We start from the raw sequence: 21,364 nt of genomic DNA, 5'->3' as shown, positions 1-21,364 counted from the left end.
CGTGATGTTTCCGCTCGCTGTGCGTCGTAACGTCACACGCAGCGCGTCTCTCGGGGCGGAAACAAACGGCGCGGTTCAGTGCGATATGACTCTCTCCGCCAGAATATCGTGTCGATCTGTGTGCTCCGCTCGCTCCGTATCTACCATCTCGTACCAATTACCGCGGGAGGAGTGTAAACATCTCTGAAGTCAGGAAGTGGGATGTGGCCCGGCTGAAAGCTCGTTAAATGGTCGCGAGCGTGGGCGCCGTGACTGATGGCACGCGAGCGGTCACACACATCAGGATGAATTCGTGCGTGGAGGACAGTAGTTTAGAGAAATAACGAGCCATTGCAGTGAAGTCTTTGGTGTGAGTGTCAGCTCAGCATCATAATGGACTCGTCTGTGGCGCTGGGGAGGCTGGAGCTCGCGCGTCCGGTAATGTCCCGCGGCGCGTGTTTACCTGAGAGCGCTCACCTGGACGGCTGCGTGCCGCTCTCTCATCAGGTGGCCGGACACAAGTATGGCGTTGATAAAGTGGGTCAGTACAAATTTGATGTCATTCCTATTCATTTGAGCCAGGATTCTGTCATTTATAATTGTGTACGGGGCTAGCTGTCACAATTTTTACCCCAGTGAACATTTCTCAGGAGCAGTTTTTATACAGCATATGCGCGCACTTTAAAGTTTCTCTCTGTATAAAGCTGTCCACTACACAAATACTACAGTTTTTATCTACGAAACAAGATGCAGCTGATCTTTTGTGACTGCATGCTGTCACTGTATGGGGTAAGATGTCACAGGGACTTGTCATTAAACAACATGCTTTTTAGTTCATATGCAACCGTAAAACAATTATGAAGCACAAAACCATTAAGAAGAAATGTATAATGTACCATGTAATGATATAAATGCTACATTCTATATCAAACAACCTTTTGTATTATTTTTTTTCCCCCAGTGAAATTTGCACAGAAAAACAATTATCAACATTTTGAATGAAAAAGCAAAAATGTAGCCTGTGTAAAATTGAAAATATCAATGCTACTTTATTCATGAACAGATTTAAATGTGTAATGTAGCATTTGAAATGTCAAACTTTTGTTTTGGCCAACAAATATTGTGATTGCAGGATTTTATGAAAATTCCCACAAAGAATAAATGAAATTAATAAAATCAGGATTGATATGGGAATTTTTTGGGAAAAAAACGAGGACACTGTTAAAGTGGACTGTAATTTTAAAAAAAATGACTGAAAACGTTAAACGGGTTTAAGTGGAATATTCTGTAATGCATCATCTGAATGTATTTTAGATTTTTTGTCTTATGTCAAGTTAAAATGTTTTATATAATACTTTAAAATTGTATGGATTATGGTGCTGACCTAGTGTTTGCCATATAAATAGACAAACAGTTTCAGTTAAAAACCTGTTTACTGTTGAACTTTTCCTGAATGTATGGCTTTTTTACACAACAGCTATTCATATATATTCAAATGTGTTTTAGTATTGAGGATTTTAATTTATAAAAATGATTCTAATTTAAGACAATTTTTTTTTTTTTTCATTGGGTGCTTGAAACAATCATATAAAACTACTACTACTTTAAATATTACTAAGATATAGCTGATGTGAAAACTAGCCCTGATCTCTGGTTAGTAATCATCCTGATACTGCTACAGATTTAATGGAAAAAGTTGAATGGGCTGATAGGTTTTGTTGCTGACTCGGTTGGCTTTGTCTCCTGACATGTGAAAACAGCTATAGACGTAAAATATTATTTTTGTCTATTTTTAAGACTATTAAGTTTATTTTTTATTTTTTTACTTGCATAATGGCAGTATTTAAGCATATTACCATAACTTCTAATAACAGAAACTGTCATATAAAACAAATTATGAATACATTTATTAATATTTATAAAAATATATTTTTTTAAAAAGGTGTACTGCATTATTTTTATTACTGTATTTTTTATTTTATTCCATTGTTTAATCCTCATAAAATAATTTTCATAATAAATTTGACTCATTTTTTTATTTTTATGAATGAGCATAATCATTCAAGATTATAAAATAACAAACGAGATGAAAAATAAACCATCCAGATGCATTGCAATAAGAGGGAAATGTTTTAATTGTCATGATAGTGTTATAACAGTACAAAAAACAAAAATTTAATGATGCTAAAACAGGCTTTGTTTGTTAGCGGTTTATTGTTTTCTTTAGAGTGTAGCCACGGTATCGTGTGAATGTATACATTAGCTGGACTGTGAGTCACTGGAGGAATTGCTTCAGGTGAAAGAGATGTAACTTATGGTATTCATTTAAATAGTGTCTGTGGTAGCAAATTCCTCCTGGTTGATCATGTTTGTTGTCATAAATTCATCCTGGTCGTGTTTCCTTTTGTTTATCAATGATGTGAATAGATTTTAAAATAGCTATTTTTAAAGAGGGGGAGCCTGACCTAAATCCAGAGCTTCACAGTCTATGACCGTAATCTCTAAGCCCTGCCAGCCTAGTTCTTAGCAGCATATAGGCCAGCCTGTGATGTCATTTACGCACACTGCTGTAATTTCCCCTCAAATCAGCTTCAAAAGGGCCTATTCACAGTCCTTCACGTAACTCAATGTATACGAGCGTTTACTCATCCGTATAAATTGATTTTGAAAATGTTAGCATGTGCTTTTTGTTTGGCATTTGCGCTGTGATCATAACGGTAATGATTGAGAGGTTTTTTTTTTTTCACAGGTATCTTGCAACATCCTGATGGTACGGTCCTGAAACAGCTGCAGCCTCCTCCAAGAGGACCCAGAGAGATGCAGTTCTACAGTATGGTGAGCGTTACAGGGAAGTTCTGGCTTCAAGACTGTTTAAGGTCTGACAGCAGCATCTGTGACGCTGTCTATCGCCACAATTTTGACACGTCCTTCGAATAAAAAGCAAATCAAATTGCACCCTGATAACCCAGGGTCATGTCATATAAATAAAGGTTATATCCTGTATTTCATCATACATGCGTGGATCCCAGAAAAGCATTGTTTACATAGAGGAAAATTCACCCACAGGAATAACGTTAGTAAAGGCCCGTTCGCACCAAAGACAATAACTATGATGCTAACAAAGTTTTAATAATCACTCTAACTCTGAGATCAGGGCTTAAAGGGATATGAACTGAAAACTCTGGCATTAATTACTTACCCTTATGTCGCTCCAAACCCACAAGACCTTGTTCGGTTCATCTTCAGAACACAAATTAGTACATTCAGTACATTAGATATTTGCAATAAGTAGTATAAATAGCAGAAAATATTGCTATTTTAACAGTGTAAATACAATCTATATTTTGCACTTAGTGTAAATAGCATATTGCCAAGAAAATACTACTATTTTCTAGTGCTGTGTTCGATACATCGATACGACGATGTATCGTCTCAGAGATTTGACAGAGATACGAGTATGGGTACAGCTGGCCCTGTATTGATATTGTGGCACGTGTGCAGCAGTGGACCGCACTAAATTTGAATACAAGAACACAGTTTAAAATGTTTAACAACAATGTTTAATCTAAGCACTACTGGGTTGCCTGATATAATCCCCGAAACAGAGCTTCCCACTTGCGCAATACAGAAATATCTGCTAAATGTGATGCTTATCTTTGTCAGCCTGGCAACCATATGTACGCGCACTCTCTCCACTGTGGATAAACCCGCTTGCTTTCTGAAAACACCGGCTAGCTTGCAGTTTAGCGATCTCCACTTCGATATTCTATTCTCAGAAAAGTGTAATTCATCAAGTGTTCACTTATGAGAGAGAGATGCTGTGTATGTATGAATTACCACCGTAACAGTGAAGCTGTGGCTTTAATTCCTTTAGAAACCATTATGTTACCAGCTCCTTGAGAAAGATAATGTAGCTCTTGAGCGATTAAGCTATTTTATTGATAAAATTGCGGGGCAGCTCTAAAAAGTTTGTTGCTGAATGTCTATATGCGGCCGCAATGTGACCTGTGTGTGTGACAGTGTGTGTGTGTGCGTTAGATACAGTGAAGACAGCGCATTAGTTTAGAACTCTTCTCATTTTTATTTTTTAACTGTAGAGAGTGTGTTAATTTGTGCAATGATAACCTACCAGTAATGTTAAGATTATTATTATTATTATTATTTTTTTAATGAGTACATTACAATATAAATTTATTAGAACGCATACATTATTATTTATGGGCTTAAGAACAAGATGCAAACAATCAGAATATTTTACCTGGTGGGGAGTGCCCAATGTAAACATTAAATATATGCCATTACCTATGTTGTACAGCTATGGAGGCCCTTCATAATGCAGAGATCAACTGCCTGCTCTGCCAATAGTTAGCAATGGCCCTATAGTATGCAGTGTTTAATAAACAGCTGTTTTACTAAATTCTTCTGAGATGAAATTCAGTGCAGTCCTATATCGTGATGCGTATCATATGGTGATGCGTATCGTGACTTTGCTGGTGATACACAGCACTTCTATTTTCACGTAGTGTAAATAGCATCTAACTAAGATGAATAAATGCTATAGAAGTATTGTTCATTTTGTTCATAATGTTAGCTAATGAAACCTTATTGTAAAGTGTTTCCAAAATATTGTTCAAATTGTTACTGCCTTTAGTTACTATTTTGGAATAAATGTAAAAATGCATAAAAACACTATGAAATGTATAATTAAAATATTAAGTAAAATAAAAAATAATGTTAGTAACTGCTTCCTCATGTTAAAACACCACTGCATGCCACTGGTATGCATATATAGAGAATAGTGTCCACACCAAAATGATGACCTGTTTTTTTTTGTTTTGTTTTTCCGTTGGCTGCAAAAGAAGATATTTTGAAGAAAGATAGTAAACAAAAAGTGTTGATGACCATTGACTTGAATTTGCATGGACAAAAAACACTGAGACATGTCTCGAAATATCTTTTTATGCTCCACAAAAGTCATACAGATTTAGTACGACATGAAGAACCCAGATTTTCCCTTTCTGTGTATTATTGTCATCCTTTCTCTTTGGTGCAATTAGAAGACTGAAACAGAGCCATTAGCGTTTCTGAAGAAGTTTTTTTTTTTTTAAACCCATTAATGCATTGTATTAAGATCCGTGTTGGTCATCAGCTCTGTAATGGAGTCTAAATGTTTTGTGATCTAATCGTTAAAATTGCTTAGGGAAGTAGTGACACACGTGAACGAATAGTATTTGTAGTGCAAACACTAACGTCCTGGACGACAGTGAAGGGCCACCCACTCACCTCTCAATCCAGCACTGCACCAAAGCAAGGGTTTAAAGTGTTGTTATATGTACTGGTTGACCAGAATAGGTTTTTTTTTTTTTATGTCTAGTGCCAATATCTTACAGAGCAAGCTGAAAACATGCACATACAGTACAGTATATGGTAGAAATTGTGATTTATTTGTTTGTTTTTTTTATTAAATTAGTTTTTTTATATAAATGCACAGTTAAGGTGTGGTCACCATAGCTCAGTTATAGGTTGTTTGCACATGACATCATTGCTGTGCCGTGAAATGCAGCTGGAGGGCAGGAAGTGATTTTTGTTTACAATGTTAATCTCAAGCAGAAACTCAAAATGCCTATGTTTTGCACTGTTTATAGATGCTCAAATCGGTCAAACCGAGAAACTACAAGGAGCTTTTATCGTGTATGAAAATTTGTTGTTCAAAGGGGGAAAAGGTAATAAGTTGACTGAAAAACACAGGGAAATTTGGCTTTTAAACCTACGTCTGTGGTCGGGAGGAGCCGAGTTGGATAATTCTTGTGTGTGCAAATGGTTAATATAAGATATAATAATATATTAAGATATTAATCAAGACATATAAATTGATACAGGGTGCCAACTCTTACGTATTCAGCGTGAGACAGTCATTTTTAAATGCCACACATAGACACGATGTAAATAAGATAAAGTTGTAGTTTAGAGAGCTTAATTGATTATATCAGAATGTTGTGAGACTGCGATAAATTGAAGTGAGTGACAGCTTTTTAGTGATTATATGGAAATGCTATTTGCTGGCTTTCTAGGCTATAATCAATTCAGAATTTGAATAAAAGTTTTGTTTTACATGCTGCTAACGGGACCAACGGCCACATTCCTGTACATGCTGCTGCACCAAAGTTTCAAGAGTGGCACATATCCCGCATCCCTCAAATAAATGCAGGATTCACTTTCGAAATGGCTTGTCTGCAATCAGGGTTAGTTGTTGTGTCAGTATCCACCACCTTGATGACAGGCAAGTATTTTTTAGTTGAAAAATCGCTCCTCTTCATAACACAAGGATCACGTCCAGCATATGTTGTGATTTTCTGTTTGTACCTCTCTCTTGTAATAGTGTCTAAACCAGTACAATACTGACTTTCCTCCATCTCATCAATTCTGCTGCGCATCATCAGAATCACGTGATTGCAAACAAGCTATAGGGCACAAATGAGGGCATAAAAGTTCCCCATGCAGATTTCGCTCGTGTTCAAATTGGTCGCACAAATTCACCACATTGAGCAACAGAAAGCTGCTTTGTTCGAAAGTGACTTCTGTGTGAGCTGTGCTTCATGCACTGATATACTGTTACACTTTTCTTGTCTGTGAAATGAAGCCAAGTTTTGCTAAAGTGACCACACATTTACAGTAGTAAATGATATATCCTGATGAATCCATTCCAGTACAGAAATTTCACAGTGGGATCTTGTTGTTTTTGTCAGGTGTATGCTGAAGACCACTGCGACCCCTGTCTTGTAGACCTCCAAGCGTACCTTCCCAAGTACTATGGCATGTGGTCCTCACCAGACGCTCCCACAGGTACACAGATGGATGCATGAAGCTATGAGGAGATTGGTGGATAAACTGTACAGCATGTTTAGTCAGCATGTCTGCTTGCTTTCTTCCACAGACCTGTACATCAAGCTGGAGGATGTGACACGCAGGTTTCAGAAGCCATGCATCATGGATGTGAAGATTGGCCAGAAGAGCTATGACCCCTTCGCTTCACAGGAGAAACGGGAACAGCAGATCAGGAAATACCCGTTGATGGAGGAGATCGGCTTCTTGGTTCTGGGGATGAGGGTATGTTTTTGCCTTTAAAATTATTTTGATTATTTCTGAAAGGTTAATGAATTGACATGACAAAATAAAATTTTGATTCTGCTTCTCGATTCCTGTATGCGCATTTATTGTGATTTCAAAAGATTCAACTGCAAGAAGATGCAATAGAACTCGCTTCTGCACTCGCGCGCTGTTTTCCATGCTGCGCACACACACAAAGTGCATACACAAAAGCCGCCTATTATATACGCGAACACTGGACTCAGCTCTCTTTCTCGCATTCTTACACATTCGAATGGACATACACACAGAATTATATCAAAATATCCCATAAATACAATCGGTTATGTCTTAAGTGAACATAAAGAGTTGAGAAAGAATACAAGGGTGTATTGGATCCATGCATTGACAGCAGCCGCTGCCACCACTCATTAATGTTAATCAAAGAACAAAAGAAAAGAAAATCCCTCACTGATCTTGACTGAATTACTTTTGTAACCTCGGTTTATATTTATTTGTCTGTTTTTTCGGCGCTGACTACCATAATGGCAACGTGCATCTGTGTATGGGATTTTGGAGATGCGTTCCAATCCTGATAATGAAATCTGTTCAATCCTGAAGAAATCGTTCGCGATAATGAAAGTTGTCTGCGTAGCTTCTCAGTGAATTACGGCTCTGTGTAGTAAATGCTGCTCCATCTGAAAGCACATGAAGATACCACATTTAATAACATGTTTTTACAACCCACTTCATAACGTCAGTCGAAATCATTTAAAATTCATTTACATCTTCTGTTTATTCAGCAACAGCTTTAGGGATATCCTGATTTCTTCAGTGGGGTGTATTTTGAATTTCTGCGCGAGAGTGCCCTCTGGCCTTCGGATGGAGATTTACTACTGGTCACAGAACCGTGCTTCACTGACAAGATGCGCATGCCAATTGCGATTTCATTGCGATTTTTTTTTTTCATGCAGACACAGTGCAGATATAGCAAGGTCCAAAATAGGTCTGTTTTTAGAAGTGTTAGCTGCTGTCACCTTCACATTGTGAAACTTATGAATTGCGTGTGGGTTGTGTATGTATGTATGCTGTGTAATATGAAGCAGAACCGCTGGGGTTGAGGTGTCAAAGTGGCTTTAAGTAGTAGACAGCCGGTGTCATAGACTCACCTAACACATTCAGATGTAGTTGTTCCACTCTCTACTGACTCTTTTGAATCATCACTACTTCCTGTATACAACCCAAACACTGCTGTCCTCAAGATGTCTGTAGATGCTTTTATTCAATGAGAACGAAGCATAGTACTTACTCAACTCGAAACAAATATATTTAAAATATTTTTGGATCTTCTATATATAATGGTCCTGCCATTTCATCTAATGATAATCTTCGGTACAGCCGGTGCCAGAGCCTTGTGTTTTAAGAGGTTTTAGGCCTAATTAATGGTCAGCAGCTTTAGAGCAGACAGAAGGGGGTAAAGCTCAGTGGTAAAGCCACAGCGCTGTGCGCACTACAGTCACACGTTTGGATAGCTTGGGAGGGAAATTTGGTCTGTACATAGAGCTGGGCGATATATCGAACAATCAAACGGAGCATGCAAGAACACTTGTTAAGAAGCCTATTTAAAAAAGTGGACTTAGCATTTACTGCAATAGTGGTTGAAGCAATCATAAATCCTATGTAAACTGGTGAACTTAGATAATCTCAACCACTGTAGTTAAGCGTAATGTTGTTTAAACCGTTATAATCGACCACAAAAAGGAGTCCACGCTCCTAGTAAAAAAAATAAAATAAAATCTTTGTCAAATTTAAAAAACTGGGATCTGCTGATACATGTAGAATTTTAAACTCACATTTAATGTCTGAAATGAAATATTTTAGAAAGTCAATTTTTGTCAGAATTACTGCACAGTTATTTCATTTATTATTATCTCTTTTATTGATTAGCTGTTGCAGCCCTGCTTGCATTCATGCCTAGTCGTACAATCATAAGGGGTTATTTTTGGTGTGAGGAAATAGCAAGGTTCAGCAAAGTTATATTTTTGAATGTATTTAAGGTGTTAGATGCTGTCATATTCACCCTGAACCGTAGGGCCTGGTCTGTATGGATTACGGAACAACTATAATCCGTTTAACCAGTAAGTAATTAATTACTGGTTAAACTAGTAATTAATTCCTGTGACATAAAGCTATATTTTCAACATCATTACTCGAGTCTTCAGTCAGTACGTTTACATGGACATCAGTAATCTAATTATTTACCTTATTCTGAATAAGACAATATTATGATTAAGGTGTTTACATTAGTTGCTTTTAGAATAATCCTTTCATGTTCCCGTTTTACATGTTATAGTACATAAATCGATTAATGGCATGCGTCATTACGTCACCATCCGACGCCCAACCCAGAATTTCATGTAAACCTATAGTTTGTCTTCGTGATGATGCCATATACAATTTTGGGTGTTTAATTTTTAATTTTATGAAAGCTTCAAGTGCAGTTAATTATTTGTACGTGCATACAGACGACGGCGGTGTTGAAGCTCTTTTATTTGCCATCAAATGGTTGACCACTGCCGTGTGGATCCTGTCGCAAAATGTGGCAAAGTCCTACACGACGGTAATAGTTTGATTAAGGTGTGCACATGTCTGTACTGCACTTCAATAATGCGACTAAAATAGGAATACTCCACATAATTCAATTTGTGTTTACTTCGATTATGGCTTTAGCCGGATTAAGGTTATCAAAAATCTCTGTTTACATGTTAGACTCCTAATCAGAGTATTGGCTTAATCGTATTAAAATCGGATTATTGATGTCCATGTAAACGTAGTCAGTGATACTTGATCAGAAATCATTTTAATATGTGTATATTTTAATACAGCGATGGACTAAGGGCCCACAGGTAGTTTTAAGAATTCCATCTGTGGTCTCCAAAAACATTGGATCCTCCACTGCTGCACATTCTAAAACTGAATGGATGAGAGAAGTTCATGCAGTGAGTCATATTGTCAGGAAAAAAAAAGAAGTAAAATCTGTTCGCCTAAAGCAAATAACCAAATCATATTAACCATAATGGAGAAGGAATTAATTATTTATGTATTTATCAAAGATGCATTACATTGATCAACAGTGATAGTAAAGACATTATAAATATTAAAAATGTCAAATAAATGCTATTTAGAATTTTCTGATTTGTTTTTTCTCCAAAATTCAATCAAGCAAGAAAAACTATTTCCAGCATCGATAATAAGAAATGTAGAAAACAATTAAATTGTCATAATATTACTGTTTTACTGCATTTTGATCAAATAAATACAGCGTTGTTGAATGTAAACGGCTTTCAGTAACATTAAAAATGTGTCAAACTTTTGACAAATAGTGTATGTATTTCAATGAACAATTGTTAATGAAGCGGTAGGGGTTAGCATAAAGCAAACATCATTGGCTTAGTATGAAATGACTTAACGTGTGAGTGTGTGGGTGGGAGAGAGAGAGAGAGAGAAGGATATGTTTGGATACCATCAGATAGGATGAGCTTATCTCACCGTGGCCTCTCCCAGCATCCTCAGGGTCATTTGCTTCTCTCTTGAGAAACACGGGTGGAGACCTCTAAACTCTTTATCATCAGCTCATGATGGATGAGGTTTACACAATACTCTTCACTTATGCCAAGCAATGTCGTTCTTTATTATCTCAGAGGAAATGCGCAGGTTGTCTGAGAAGAGGCTTTTTGTTTTGCCTTTTTATCATTTGTACATGGATTTAAATGTGTAATGTAAAACTTTCCTGATTTGTATTACATGTGCATGTGTGGCACAGTGCATCTTGCCTTTAATAAAGTCAAATGACTTTAAAATAAATGTCTGTAGTATAATATAATCAATTATTTATGTTTTTTCTTTTATTTTTATGTCTGTCTATATGTAGCACCGTGGTCCTGTGAGGCACAAATTTCATTCCATTTTATATCTCCACATATAGCAGAAACTTAACTTGTCTTGAACAAATAATTCAATGGCTCGGAGTCAATTATTCCACTTATACTACAATTAACACACCTCAAAATGTTGTTCAGATGTTGTATTTTAAGGCATTTGTCAGGTTTTTGTCCTTGAAATGCTCTTGGGTGTAGGGCTATTTAAGCAATTCATCTCAAGCTTCTGTTGCTATTTCCAAAATGTCATTTTAGAGCTAGTAACAGGCTTGAGCCATTGATAATGCAGTTATTAATGCACTCTATTGCAGTTATTAGAACAAGAGTGAGAGCAAAAGAGAGTGACTGTAGGTGTATGAAGTGTGTGTTAATAGAGTGGTGCAAGTATGAAGTTAAAACAGAAGAATAATTCTCCATGGGTTCCCTCGTGATTTGCCTTTTGGGGTTTTATAATGGGATTTTTCAATTCATGAGTAAAATAAGGTCTGAAAGGCACGACACAGCTCAGTTCGACTCTGTTTGCGTTTCCACTGCAGTTTAGTACCACTTTAGAGTGGGCGGGATTATTCACGTGCTGTTATAGTTGCACCGCCTCTACTGCCGTGACTCCTGAAAAACGTTTAAATTTCGCGTCGCTCCATCACGCTCTCGCTGGATCCGCTCCTCGGCTATCAACAAGAGGACAGTCCGTACTTCCTCAACAGACAACGAAACAGCCATTTTTTTGGTTGTTAAAAGAAAGGTGCGCTCATTCAAAACAGTTGCGTTCGATCCTTCGCTGGCTGTGCTGATTTAAATCTAGGGGTCTGTTGTGTCTCGTGCCGCAAGTTCATGTTTTGGTAACGGTACGGTTCGCTTGGAACCTCGGCCGAGGTGGTACTAAAAAGTACCAGGTACTGTACCCAGTGGAAAACCCCCCAAAAGTGATCCATACTGAACCGTACCGTGCCATACCATGCAGTGGAATAGCACCATTAGTTAAAAAAATAATAATTTTGTGGGGAAAACACAAAAATATGTTGTCATTTTATCCTATTGTTTGCTACATTTATTGGCCTAGTCCGTGCCATTGTGGGTTTTAGTTCTTTTGCTGTTGTAAGCTAGCTGTAAGGACCTTTTGAAATGACTGAAATCATTTGGTGAGGTGATATGGGCATGTAATGCGGTAAAGATCTGCCTGGAACTAACATAATTGCATAATTACCTTAGAACGTTCAACAACCAATCACATATAAGCATTCAACAACCCACGTAGTATTATATACACTGTAAAAAAAAAAAAAAAAAAAGGAAATGTACTGCTAATTTCTGCCAGTACACTATCAGTTCATTTTACGAACATTTTTGTTTACCCTGCAACACAATGCAATGAAGTGAAACACTCAAAATAAAGGTAAAATGCCTGTAAAAAATCAATACAGAAAATTATTTAATTTTAATATAGTACTTACTTTCTTAAACATCGATGCATTTAATACAGTACATTGTCAAAAAAAAAAAACAATCCATAAAAATAGTGCACAGTGTAATATAACCGTCAGAGTGGATTTATTTATATTTGTATTTTCGTATTTAAAATTTGTACTTCAAACAACAATTGAGCTTTTGTTTTATTATTATTATTATTTTTTTTTTTTTTTGTGTATGTTGGATTTTTGTTTTGTTTGTTTTACCACTCTGGCTCAAAGAGCAGCTTAAGTAAAAGAAGCACAGTCCAGTCGTTTAAGGAAAATTATTGTTTGACCTTTTTACTACATTAAAAAATATGGAAATTTGAAATCTTCAGGATGAGAGTTGTCTAAAATAGCACACGGAAAGGGCAGCGAGGTCCAGTTTCTTGGTGAAATATTGATGGGGAGCAGACGGTATGTAAATTCTCAGTCTCAGGCCATCCCAAGGGTTTAGCTCTCTGCCAGCCCGTGCGGAAAAACAGATGGATGAAAAGAGCCGATCTGCATAACCACCAAGCAAACAGAACCATTACTCATAATTGCGCTGTTGATTTGGATGATATAGAGAGGAACTTAATGCCCCTCTCAAAATAAACCCAAATTACACAGTACGAGATTACATTGGCTTCCTCATCGCCCTTTCCAGAAGTTCAACTTGAATTTAATTTCCTCACTGGAGTTAATTCAGTCAGAGGAGATACTGTAATGACCTTGAATGTCCTCTAGAGGGAGAGCCAGACCTGTGAAGTGATTGTCCACATTCAACTCTAGTTTAAAATGTTTCTTTCTGGCTTTTAGGTGTATAAAGTTGGCTCAGACAGCTTTGACACATATGACCAGCATTATGGAAGAGGTCTCGTGAAGGACACGATCAAGGAAGGTAAGGTCAACCTCAGGGTCAAAGCATCATCTTGTTTACACCATAATAGACTGTTTCTGTTGCATTCATTGAAGAAGAATGAGGAAAACTATGGCGTGAAAACAGTATCAAATCCTCCCACAAATGCACGCGAGAGATCCACACGGGCGCACACTCAATCCAAGCAAAGGCAAGTGCATTATTGTTTCTTTGCTCATAGAATGATCTTCAAATAATGTTGTACCCGTTATTTCATGCACAACAAATCGCGAGTCATTTGAATTAGTGTTCTGCCTTAAGAATGTCTATAAATACGTGCTTTTGTATTTGCGGATTCTTTTGAGACTGTCATTCCGCAGCCTTAACTCACAAATGCGCACAAGCCTATCTGTATACTTTACAGTAACAATATAGGTAAGTTTCTGACGAATAATAATAAGAAAAAAAGGTCAAATGCTGGCCTTTTCCTGTAGTTACATTTCCTCTGCTTTGTAATTATTTGTTATTATTAGACATAGACTAATACACAACAAATGAAAAGAAGAGAAAGGAATATGATCGGACCTGAGACTCGAACTCCTGTCACTAAAAGCAACACCGTATAGTCACAACTAACGCAGACCACAGCACTACAGAAACGTGATATTTGCAATATACAGCTCACTGCATTTCACACAAACAAATGTGCACAAATTGTACAATTTTATTAACCTAAGACGAAGATACGTGTAACCAATAAAAAAAAAAAATTGAAATATCACCATATATATCACAAATATTGGTCACAATAATGTTGGAAAAAAAATCAGGGTCCTTAAAGTAGATCGCCATTCAGATCGACATTATACTACACATGTCTGACTGCCTACTTCATTCATTCCATAGGTAAAGTGTACAGATAGGCTTGTGCGCATTTGTGAGTTAAGGCTGCGGAATGACAGTCTCAAAGGAATCCGCAAATACAAAAGCACGTATTTATAGACATTCTTAAGGCAGAACACTAATTCAAATGACTCGTGATTTGTTGTGCATGAAATAACGGGTACAACATTATTTGAGGATCATTCTATGAGCAAAGAATCAATAATACACTTGCCTTTGCTTGGATTGAGTGTGCGCGCGTGTGGATCTCTCGCGTGCATTTTTTGGATTGTGTGCGCCCGTGTGGATCTCTCGCGTGCATTTTTTGGATTGTGTGCGCTAGTGTGGATCCTTCGCGTGCATTTTTTGGATTGTGTGCGCGAGTGTGGATCCTTCGCGTGCATTTTTTGGATTGTGTGCGCGAGTGTGGATCCTTCGCGTGCATTTTTTGGATTGTGTGCGCGAGTGTGGATCCTTCGCGTGCATTTTTGGATTGTGTGCGCGAGTGTGGATCCTTCGCATGCATTTGTGGATTGTGTGCCTGAGTGTGGATCCTTCGTGTGCATTTGTAGATTGTGTCCGCGAGTCTGGATCCTTCATGTGTATTTGTGGATTGTGTCCGCTAGTGTAGATCTCTCGTGTGCATTTGTGTATCGCCCTGTGGATACACCGTGTGCATTTGTGAATTGCAGGGCTCCAGACAAAAAAATCGAGTAAGGAGCCATTGGCTCCTATAAAAGAAAAACTTAGGCGCCAAATTATTTTTTTAGGTGCCACAGAATAAAAGTGGTTTATTTTATTATTATCATTTTATTTTTCCCCTCTATTTTAACATTTCAATCATTTTGTCATGTGTTTATGTCTTATCTTTTCTAGGCTTTATCAGCATTTTAATCCATCTTGTAGATGATCAGGTCGACCGAGGGCCTAAGGTTCACTTAAAGTGTGAATTAAATGTCTTTTACAACTTGAAATATACAGTCACAAAGAATTGTTCGTTACACAGAATCTGTACCAATATCATGGACCATAAGCATCACTTGGCAACTGAGTGCAGTGCATCCTATAAATGTTGTCACGTCTTTCACACATTCAGTCTGTTTTTCTTCATTAGTAAAATGCTATTTTATAGGAGGAGTTGAATCATGTACAACAGAATAAGTAAAAAAATATTAATATGCAACAGCGCATGAATATAGCAAAACGCTCCTCTTTATAGTTATTTTTCTAGCTGACTGATGAGTTTATGGACACTGAGTGGTTATTCTGAGGTAAATGTATTACAATGCAATGTTTACAAGCTTTATACATTTCCTCAGTTTGAAACACTGAATGAGCTTTTACATAAAACATTTCAGTAAGTTGTACTATAGGCTTTCTTATTGCCTACCTTTTGATCATGTTCATTTCATACTATAGTAGTAAATCGAAATATATAATGGGTTCATTTGCTGCTTTAACTGAGGAGCTAAAGAGATCGCGCCTGAGCATTAAGTGCCATACTCTCCGCTCGCGCGATCCGGACGCATACACGGACCGTGTGGACGCGGGGTACTGGTGTTTATATTACCCAAAGTGTGCGCTTGTGGTCCACATTAAAGAGCACCCAAACCGCATCATTTGAATTTCCTAGCATTTTAAAGCTGATACTTTGTTTATTAAAAAGTAAGACAGCACAAAGCTTTTTGCGATTACTGGATGGCAAGTGCGCTTCAAATAACAGGAAGTCCATGCATTAACAGAACACAGCATATAGACTAAGATCTCGATAAGAAGATCGACAGGACAAGTGTAAATGCATCTGGTTGTTGAAACCACATATGGTAATTTTTCTCCTCCCATAATATTAAAATAATAGACGTGTGAGATCGTTTTATAGGCTATATGGCATGTTATAGTCAGATATGACAGCGCAATGCAACAAGCATCACCGCGGATGAGTAGCGGAGTATTTCTTCAGCAAGCGACGCGCAAACTGAATGAACCTGAAAGTAAGCCGCAGACGCTCAACACACAATCTTCTTCATTAAAAGTAGCGAGACTAGCCTATCTTTCCAGTGCTGATGCCGCGCGCTCTCTTGATATTGAAATTAGCTGATAATTAATAAAATTATCCATTGCTTTCATTGACGTGAACTCCGTTATATTTGCATATGAAGCGGGAATTGAAGAACGGATTTATATCCGTTTTGCGAAGACACATTTATGTGGCCAAGTGTAAATGGGGAAACGTTTTAACAAATCATATAGATATCCGATCAGAGAAAATGCATGAAGTGACCAGGTGTAAACAGGCCCTTTCAGGTCTCTCTCACTGCGTTCAGCAGACTGTGTGCGGCAGAGACGAGGACTGTTTGAAACTCTTTTCCAGTAAAACTTTGATGCGCATCGTCTTATGTAAGTTTAATACGTGAACATAACAAAAGATGTGAGCGCAAAACAATCGGGAAAAAAGTCCTTTCATGCAAATTATATATAGTCGCCAGTGGCGACCTCAGCAAAAACTTCACTCGCAAATTAATATTTTTGTTCGCAAATGCGACCATTTTAGTCGCAGTTTGGAGCCCTGAATTGTGTGTGCAAGTGTGGATCTCACGTGTGGGAGGATTTGATACTGTTTTCACTCAATAGAAAACAAGTTTAATTTACTCTTAAAGACCCCTTGAAATCTGCATAACTCTTTACAAAAAGCTTGTGATGCCACATGAGGATGTGAACACGTAGGTGTGAATTTGAATGGATTTATTAAAAAAAATTAATTGGTTGTCCATTGTATCCAGAGCAAATTTGTGTAAAGGTTTGTGCCGGTTTTATTTTTACAGATTTTTACTTGATACCCTGCGAAGCATGCTCCACAGTTTGAACCACAGAAATGATTCTTTACTTTTTTTATTTTACTTATTGTATTGTTTTTTTTGTGTGTGTCAAATTTTTATGTCAACCGAGTCAGCCAGGTCACATACAAGTTCAGCTTTGTCTAGGATTGCCTGATGACAAAAATGAAATAGTTTCAGATTAACTGTCACAGTATAACCCATTTGACATCATCTGTGGTTGTTTCCCAACCGTCTCATTTATAATTCAGTTACGAACATCATGCTCATTGTCTTGCAGGTTTATCCAAGTTCTTCTACAACGGCGACATTCTCCGCAAAGACGCCATCACTGTCAGCATCCTCCAAGTCCAGAAGATCCTTCAGTGGTTTGAGAGCCAGAGTCGGTTCAACTTTTATGCAAGCTCTCTGCTCTTCGTCTATGAGGGCGTCTGCGCTCCCAGTCTCGTCTCTCAGACCCTGCGGGAGAGCCCGATCGCACCCGAGGCCTGTGAGCAGAACAACAACATCGATCAGAGCCTCTCCACCATGTACTCCCTGCACAAGAAAAGCTGCGGCCGGAGCCACTACCAAGCCAAACAGGACAACGGAGTTTGGAGCTCCTCGCAGCAGCCCAATGGCAACCACGGCTTGGCAAGACTGGAAGAGGACAGGAAGGAGAGCAAGAGCGAAGCGGGACAGGAATCGGTCAGTGATGTGGAGGTAAAGATGATTGACTTTGCACATGTTTTCCCTAGTGACATTCCCGACCAGGGTTACATCTACGGCCTGAAGAACCTACTGAAGGTCTTGCATCAGATTCTGGAGGAGTGAAGGAGCGGTTCTCGTTGTTGAAGGTATGAATTGTGTATGAATTTCCGTCCACCCTCCTTTCTCTAATCTGCACTACCTACACCATCAGTAGAGTAACATGTTTGTAATCCTTCGTCTAATGTATGTGCTTTAGTCTTTTAAAAGCTTTGTACAGTTTATGATATCTTACTCAGGTAAATGAATCTATAATGCTTGTATATTTATGCAGACAAAAGAAAAAACACTTCATATTATGCCTCAGATATTACGTATTAGTTCCTGTTTCCAGAGCCATTGCAGGATTTGTTTCTTTTCTTTTATCCTTTTCTTTTTTTTTTTAAATCGATGTAATTGGAAATAGGAATTTGATGAGTGAGGATGTAGGAAAATATATTTGACGTTTCTTTCGTGTATGCTGCCAATAAGACCCTGTCTGTTTCAGACCTGTTGAATTGTGAATTTTATCTAGTTTTTTTTAATATATATATATATATATATATATATATTAGGGCCGGGACTTTAACGCGTTAATTTAGATTAATTAATTACACAAAAATAACGCTATATATATATATATATATATATATATATATATATATATATATATATATATATATATATATATATATATATATATATATATATATATATATATATATATATATATATATATACTTGATTTGAAAAGAATTAAACCTTTGTAATTGTGTTCATGTTCTGTGCTTATCGATGCAATATGACTGAAATAACAGTGAAAGTAGTGAAGTCGAGATCATTTATTTTTTTCATTGTACAGCCCTTGAGGTTTGTCTACATCGAATGCCAAAGTTTCCATTAATGAAGTGAACTTGAATCGTGATTTTAATAATAGTCTTTCTTCGGAATACCAACCAATTTGCTTGGGTGTCCAGGTATTTCGTTTAATGTTTGTACACATTTATTTGCTGACTGCATAGGACATGATAGGAACTAAAAAATACATTTAATGTTGCTCAATATGAGGAAAAAACAATATTAAACATTTTAATCTCAGAAGTAGATTTTTACTTTTATTTTGTTGTTGATCTATTTCTTTTACGTTAACATAATTTGTCTTGCATATAAAAACACATGATTTGTCAGTAATCATTTTATGCATTTGTGGTTTACATGTTTATTAGCAGCTTTTTTTAACCAAGGAATATTCAGGGTTCCCACAGTCATTAAAAATTAACTAGAGAATTAAATTATTTTTTATTATTTAAAAAAAAAAATGATTTATTCATTTTAGTTATGCACAAAAAAAAATCCAAATGAGTGCATTGGCAAAAGGTCAAAAATGTGTCATTTCGGCCTTCACTGGAAAAAGTCAGAAAAACTATGGAAATTCATTGGCCTTTTGTGTGGGAAACCGGTCTATTGCATCCTTTTTCAAATCTCAGGCATAGCATTTTAATAAATTGGTCTTATGCTTACATGTATAACAATCATTCATTTACATCTCAATATGTCTTGCTGAACTCATCAGGAAACGGTGTCCTTCTATAAGTTTCACATGTATCTCTTTTGTTTGTGTTATTAGTGTATTATGTTTTATTAGCTTGGTTGTCATGGATGTGAAAAGACCACAGCTAGTATACTGCAGCTAGTGTAACAATGTAACATTATTGTTCACATGCACCTTTAAAGTGGCACAACATGAGGAATGTTGCTGTCTGTTTGTACCCTTAAAGACAAAAAGTGCACGAATAGCATAGCTCTGTAGAAATGTGTCTTTGGGCAAAGTTAAAAATTGCCTTTGTGCCTATCAAATAAAATAGTTCCTGGTGTATTAAAGGTTTTCTGTAGACCTCAAGAACTGAAAGTGGTCTAGGCAAGCTCTGGAATAGTGCTCTCCATTATAATATGCTTTTGTTCACAAATAAATGAACTGATGTCATGTTTACATTCTACCTTTATGGTTATCTGGACAAAGACACATTGTTATATAGTCGTACATGCATAACTCAATAATTAATGTCCATTAATCATCTTATTTATGCACTGAAAGTAAGTGAAAATATTATGTGTACATTTATGCTTTTTGTTAATTACTAAAAATGATCTGTCATTTAATTTTCTTCTGATTGTTTTATTTATATATATATATATATATATATAAATTTTTTTTTTGTTTTGTTTTTTTTTTTTGTTTTTTTCTTATAGTATATAGCACCTAATTTGTAACTACTGTATGTGTGGTGCTTAAAGCACTTTAGTGAGCCTTTGGTGAGACTGGATATTTCTCTGTGGAATAAATTTGACCAATCTTATTTAAGGGCATGAAACTGTTGAATCTCAACAAATTGACAAATGAAGTCTAAACACTCACATCAACATTTGTACACTGGCTAGATCTTTTGTTTGGTGGAACGGCAGGAATATATTCCCATGCCATTCATTTTCCGAAAGACATGACGATATCTCTTTGGTGTCCTAACGCTTGCTGTTCAATATGCTGATATATACAGGCCTGGGTTAGTGATGTCTCAATATACGTCCATTTTTGAAAACTTGTCTTCAAGGTAAACTTAGGGATTAACACAAGAAGGCAGAATTCTGCAAATAAAATCTAAAACTCAAATGTCATCACATTCAGATGGTTTCCAAATAAATAATGTATTCAAATGTCAGCCATGGTTTCCTGGGTAGAATCATAGCCCTGAACTGTTTTTATAGTGAACTATTAATTTTTTTCTTCATGAAAATTGAATAAACTAAGTTTGTTGTATTTGGCAATTGTCATCGAAAAGTGAATGAACTCCAAACTGATCAATGAACGCTCTGGTTTTAGCAAATCTGTTGCTTACTGACCTGTATGCTGTAGATACCATGTCTGTTCAACCCTGATCTAATTGTTCTCCTAACAAATTACCACTTTTGAATATAGACATTATATTGGGTGTATATTTGGCAAATTTTCATGAATAAAATCTACATTTAATACCAGTTTTGTTGCTTGTGCTCATTTTATGGGATGCTTTACACATTCAAACTTGGGATTTTCAAAACTCGCACATAGTCTTAATGAAAATATATTTACCCTCAGGTCATCCAAGATATAGATGAGTTTGTTTCTTCCTCATCTTAAATTAGGCCATTGTAATGTGTTGGTCATATATATATAAAGGTTGACTATCATGATCAGTAATGGGCTCATCTCTATGGAGGGGGTGACTGAAAGCGTGAACTGGTGTAGAACTCATGCCGTATCTACCGAATGCTGCAAGCGTCAAATTGATCTGGGTGGGTGTAAGATGATGTGATGAATGCACAGACACACACACCGATTCATCATTGGGGTTTTTTTTAATGTCACATGTATGACCGATCAGCGCTGAACCGCTTGTCTCTCCTCATCTGCACCTGGCTTGGTGGACCCATGTGTCATTTAAATATTCATGAGTGACTGATGTGAATTTGAATATGTTATCGCACAGGGATCGAGATGTCTTTTGACACGTCATGTCATATTGTCTTTGCAAGCCTACTACTGTACTTGAACTGAACTATTACACTCTTACACTGAGATCCACCTAGCATTTT

At 36.9% G+C, this 21,364-nt stretch overlaps 1 protein-coding gene across 1 annotated transcript; it reads left to right on the top strand.

The window, feature by feature from the left end:
- The first annotated feature begins 43 nt into the window (after positions 1-43).
- Positions 44-18,240, top strand: LOC306857459 (inositol polyphosphate multikinase-like). Its single transcript, XM_079397416.1, has 6 exons — positions 44-520; positions 2,729-2,814; positions 6,726-6,822; positions 6,914-7,086; positions 13,253-13,334; positions 17,289-18,240. The coding sequence occupies exons 1-6, from the start codon at positions 373-375 to the stop codon at positions 17,819-17,821; spliced, it is 1,119 nt and encodes a 372-aa protein (XP_079253542.1). The 5' UTR covers positions 44-372; the 3' UTR covers positions 17,822-18,240.
- The last annotated feature ends 3,124 nt before the right edge of the window (positions 18,241-21,364 follow it).

This window comes from Barbus barbus (assembly GCF_936440315.1).
Source record: "Barbus barbus genome assembly, chromosome: 38".
In the NCBI taxonomy this organism is placed as follows: Eukaryota; Metazoa; Chordata; class Actinopteri; order Cypriniformes; family Cyprinidae; genus Barbus; species Barbus barbus.
Note: the sequence above shows the minus strand (reverse complement) of the source record. Positions and strands in the feature narration are given on the sequence as shown.

Coding starts and splice junctions, on each gene's coding strand:
- LOC306857459 (XM_079397416.1), top strand. CDS start 373: ATGGACTCGTCTGTGGCGCTGGGGAGGCTGGAGCTCGCGCGTCCGGTA. Junction 6,823..6,913: donor CTCACCAGACGCTCCCACAG/GTACACAGATGG, acceptor TTTCTTCCACAG/ACCTGTACATCAAGCTGGAG. Junction 13,335..17,288: donor GAAGGACACGATCAAGGAAG/GTAAGGTCAACC, acceptor ATTGTCTTGCAG/GTTTATCCAAGTTCTTCTAC.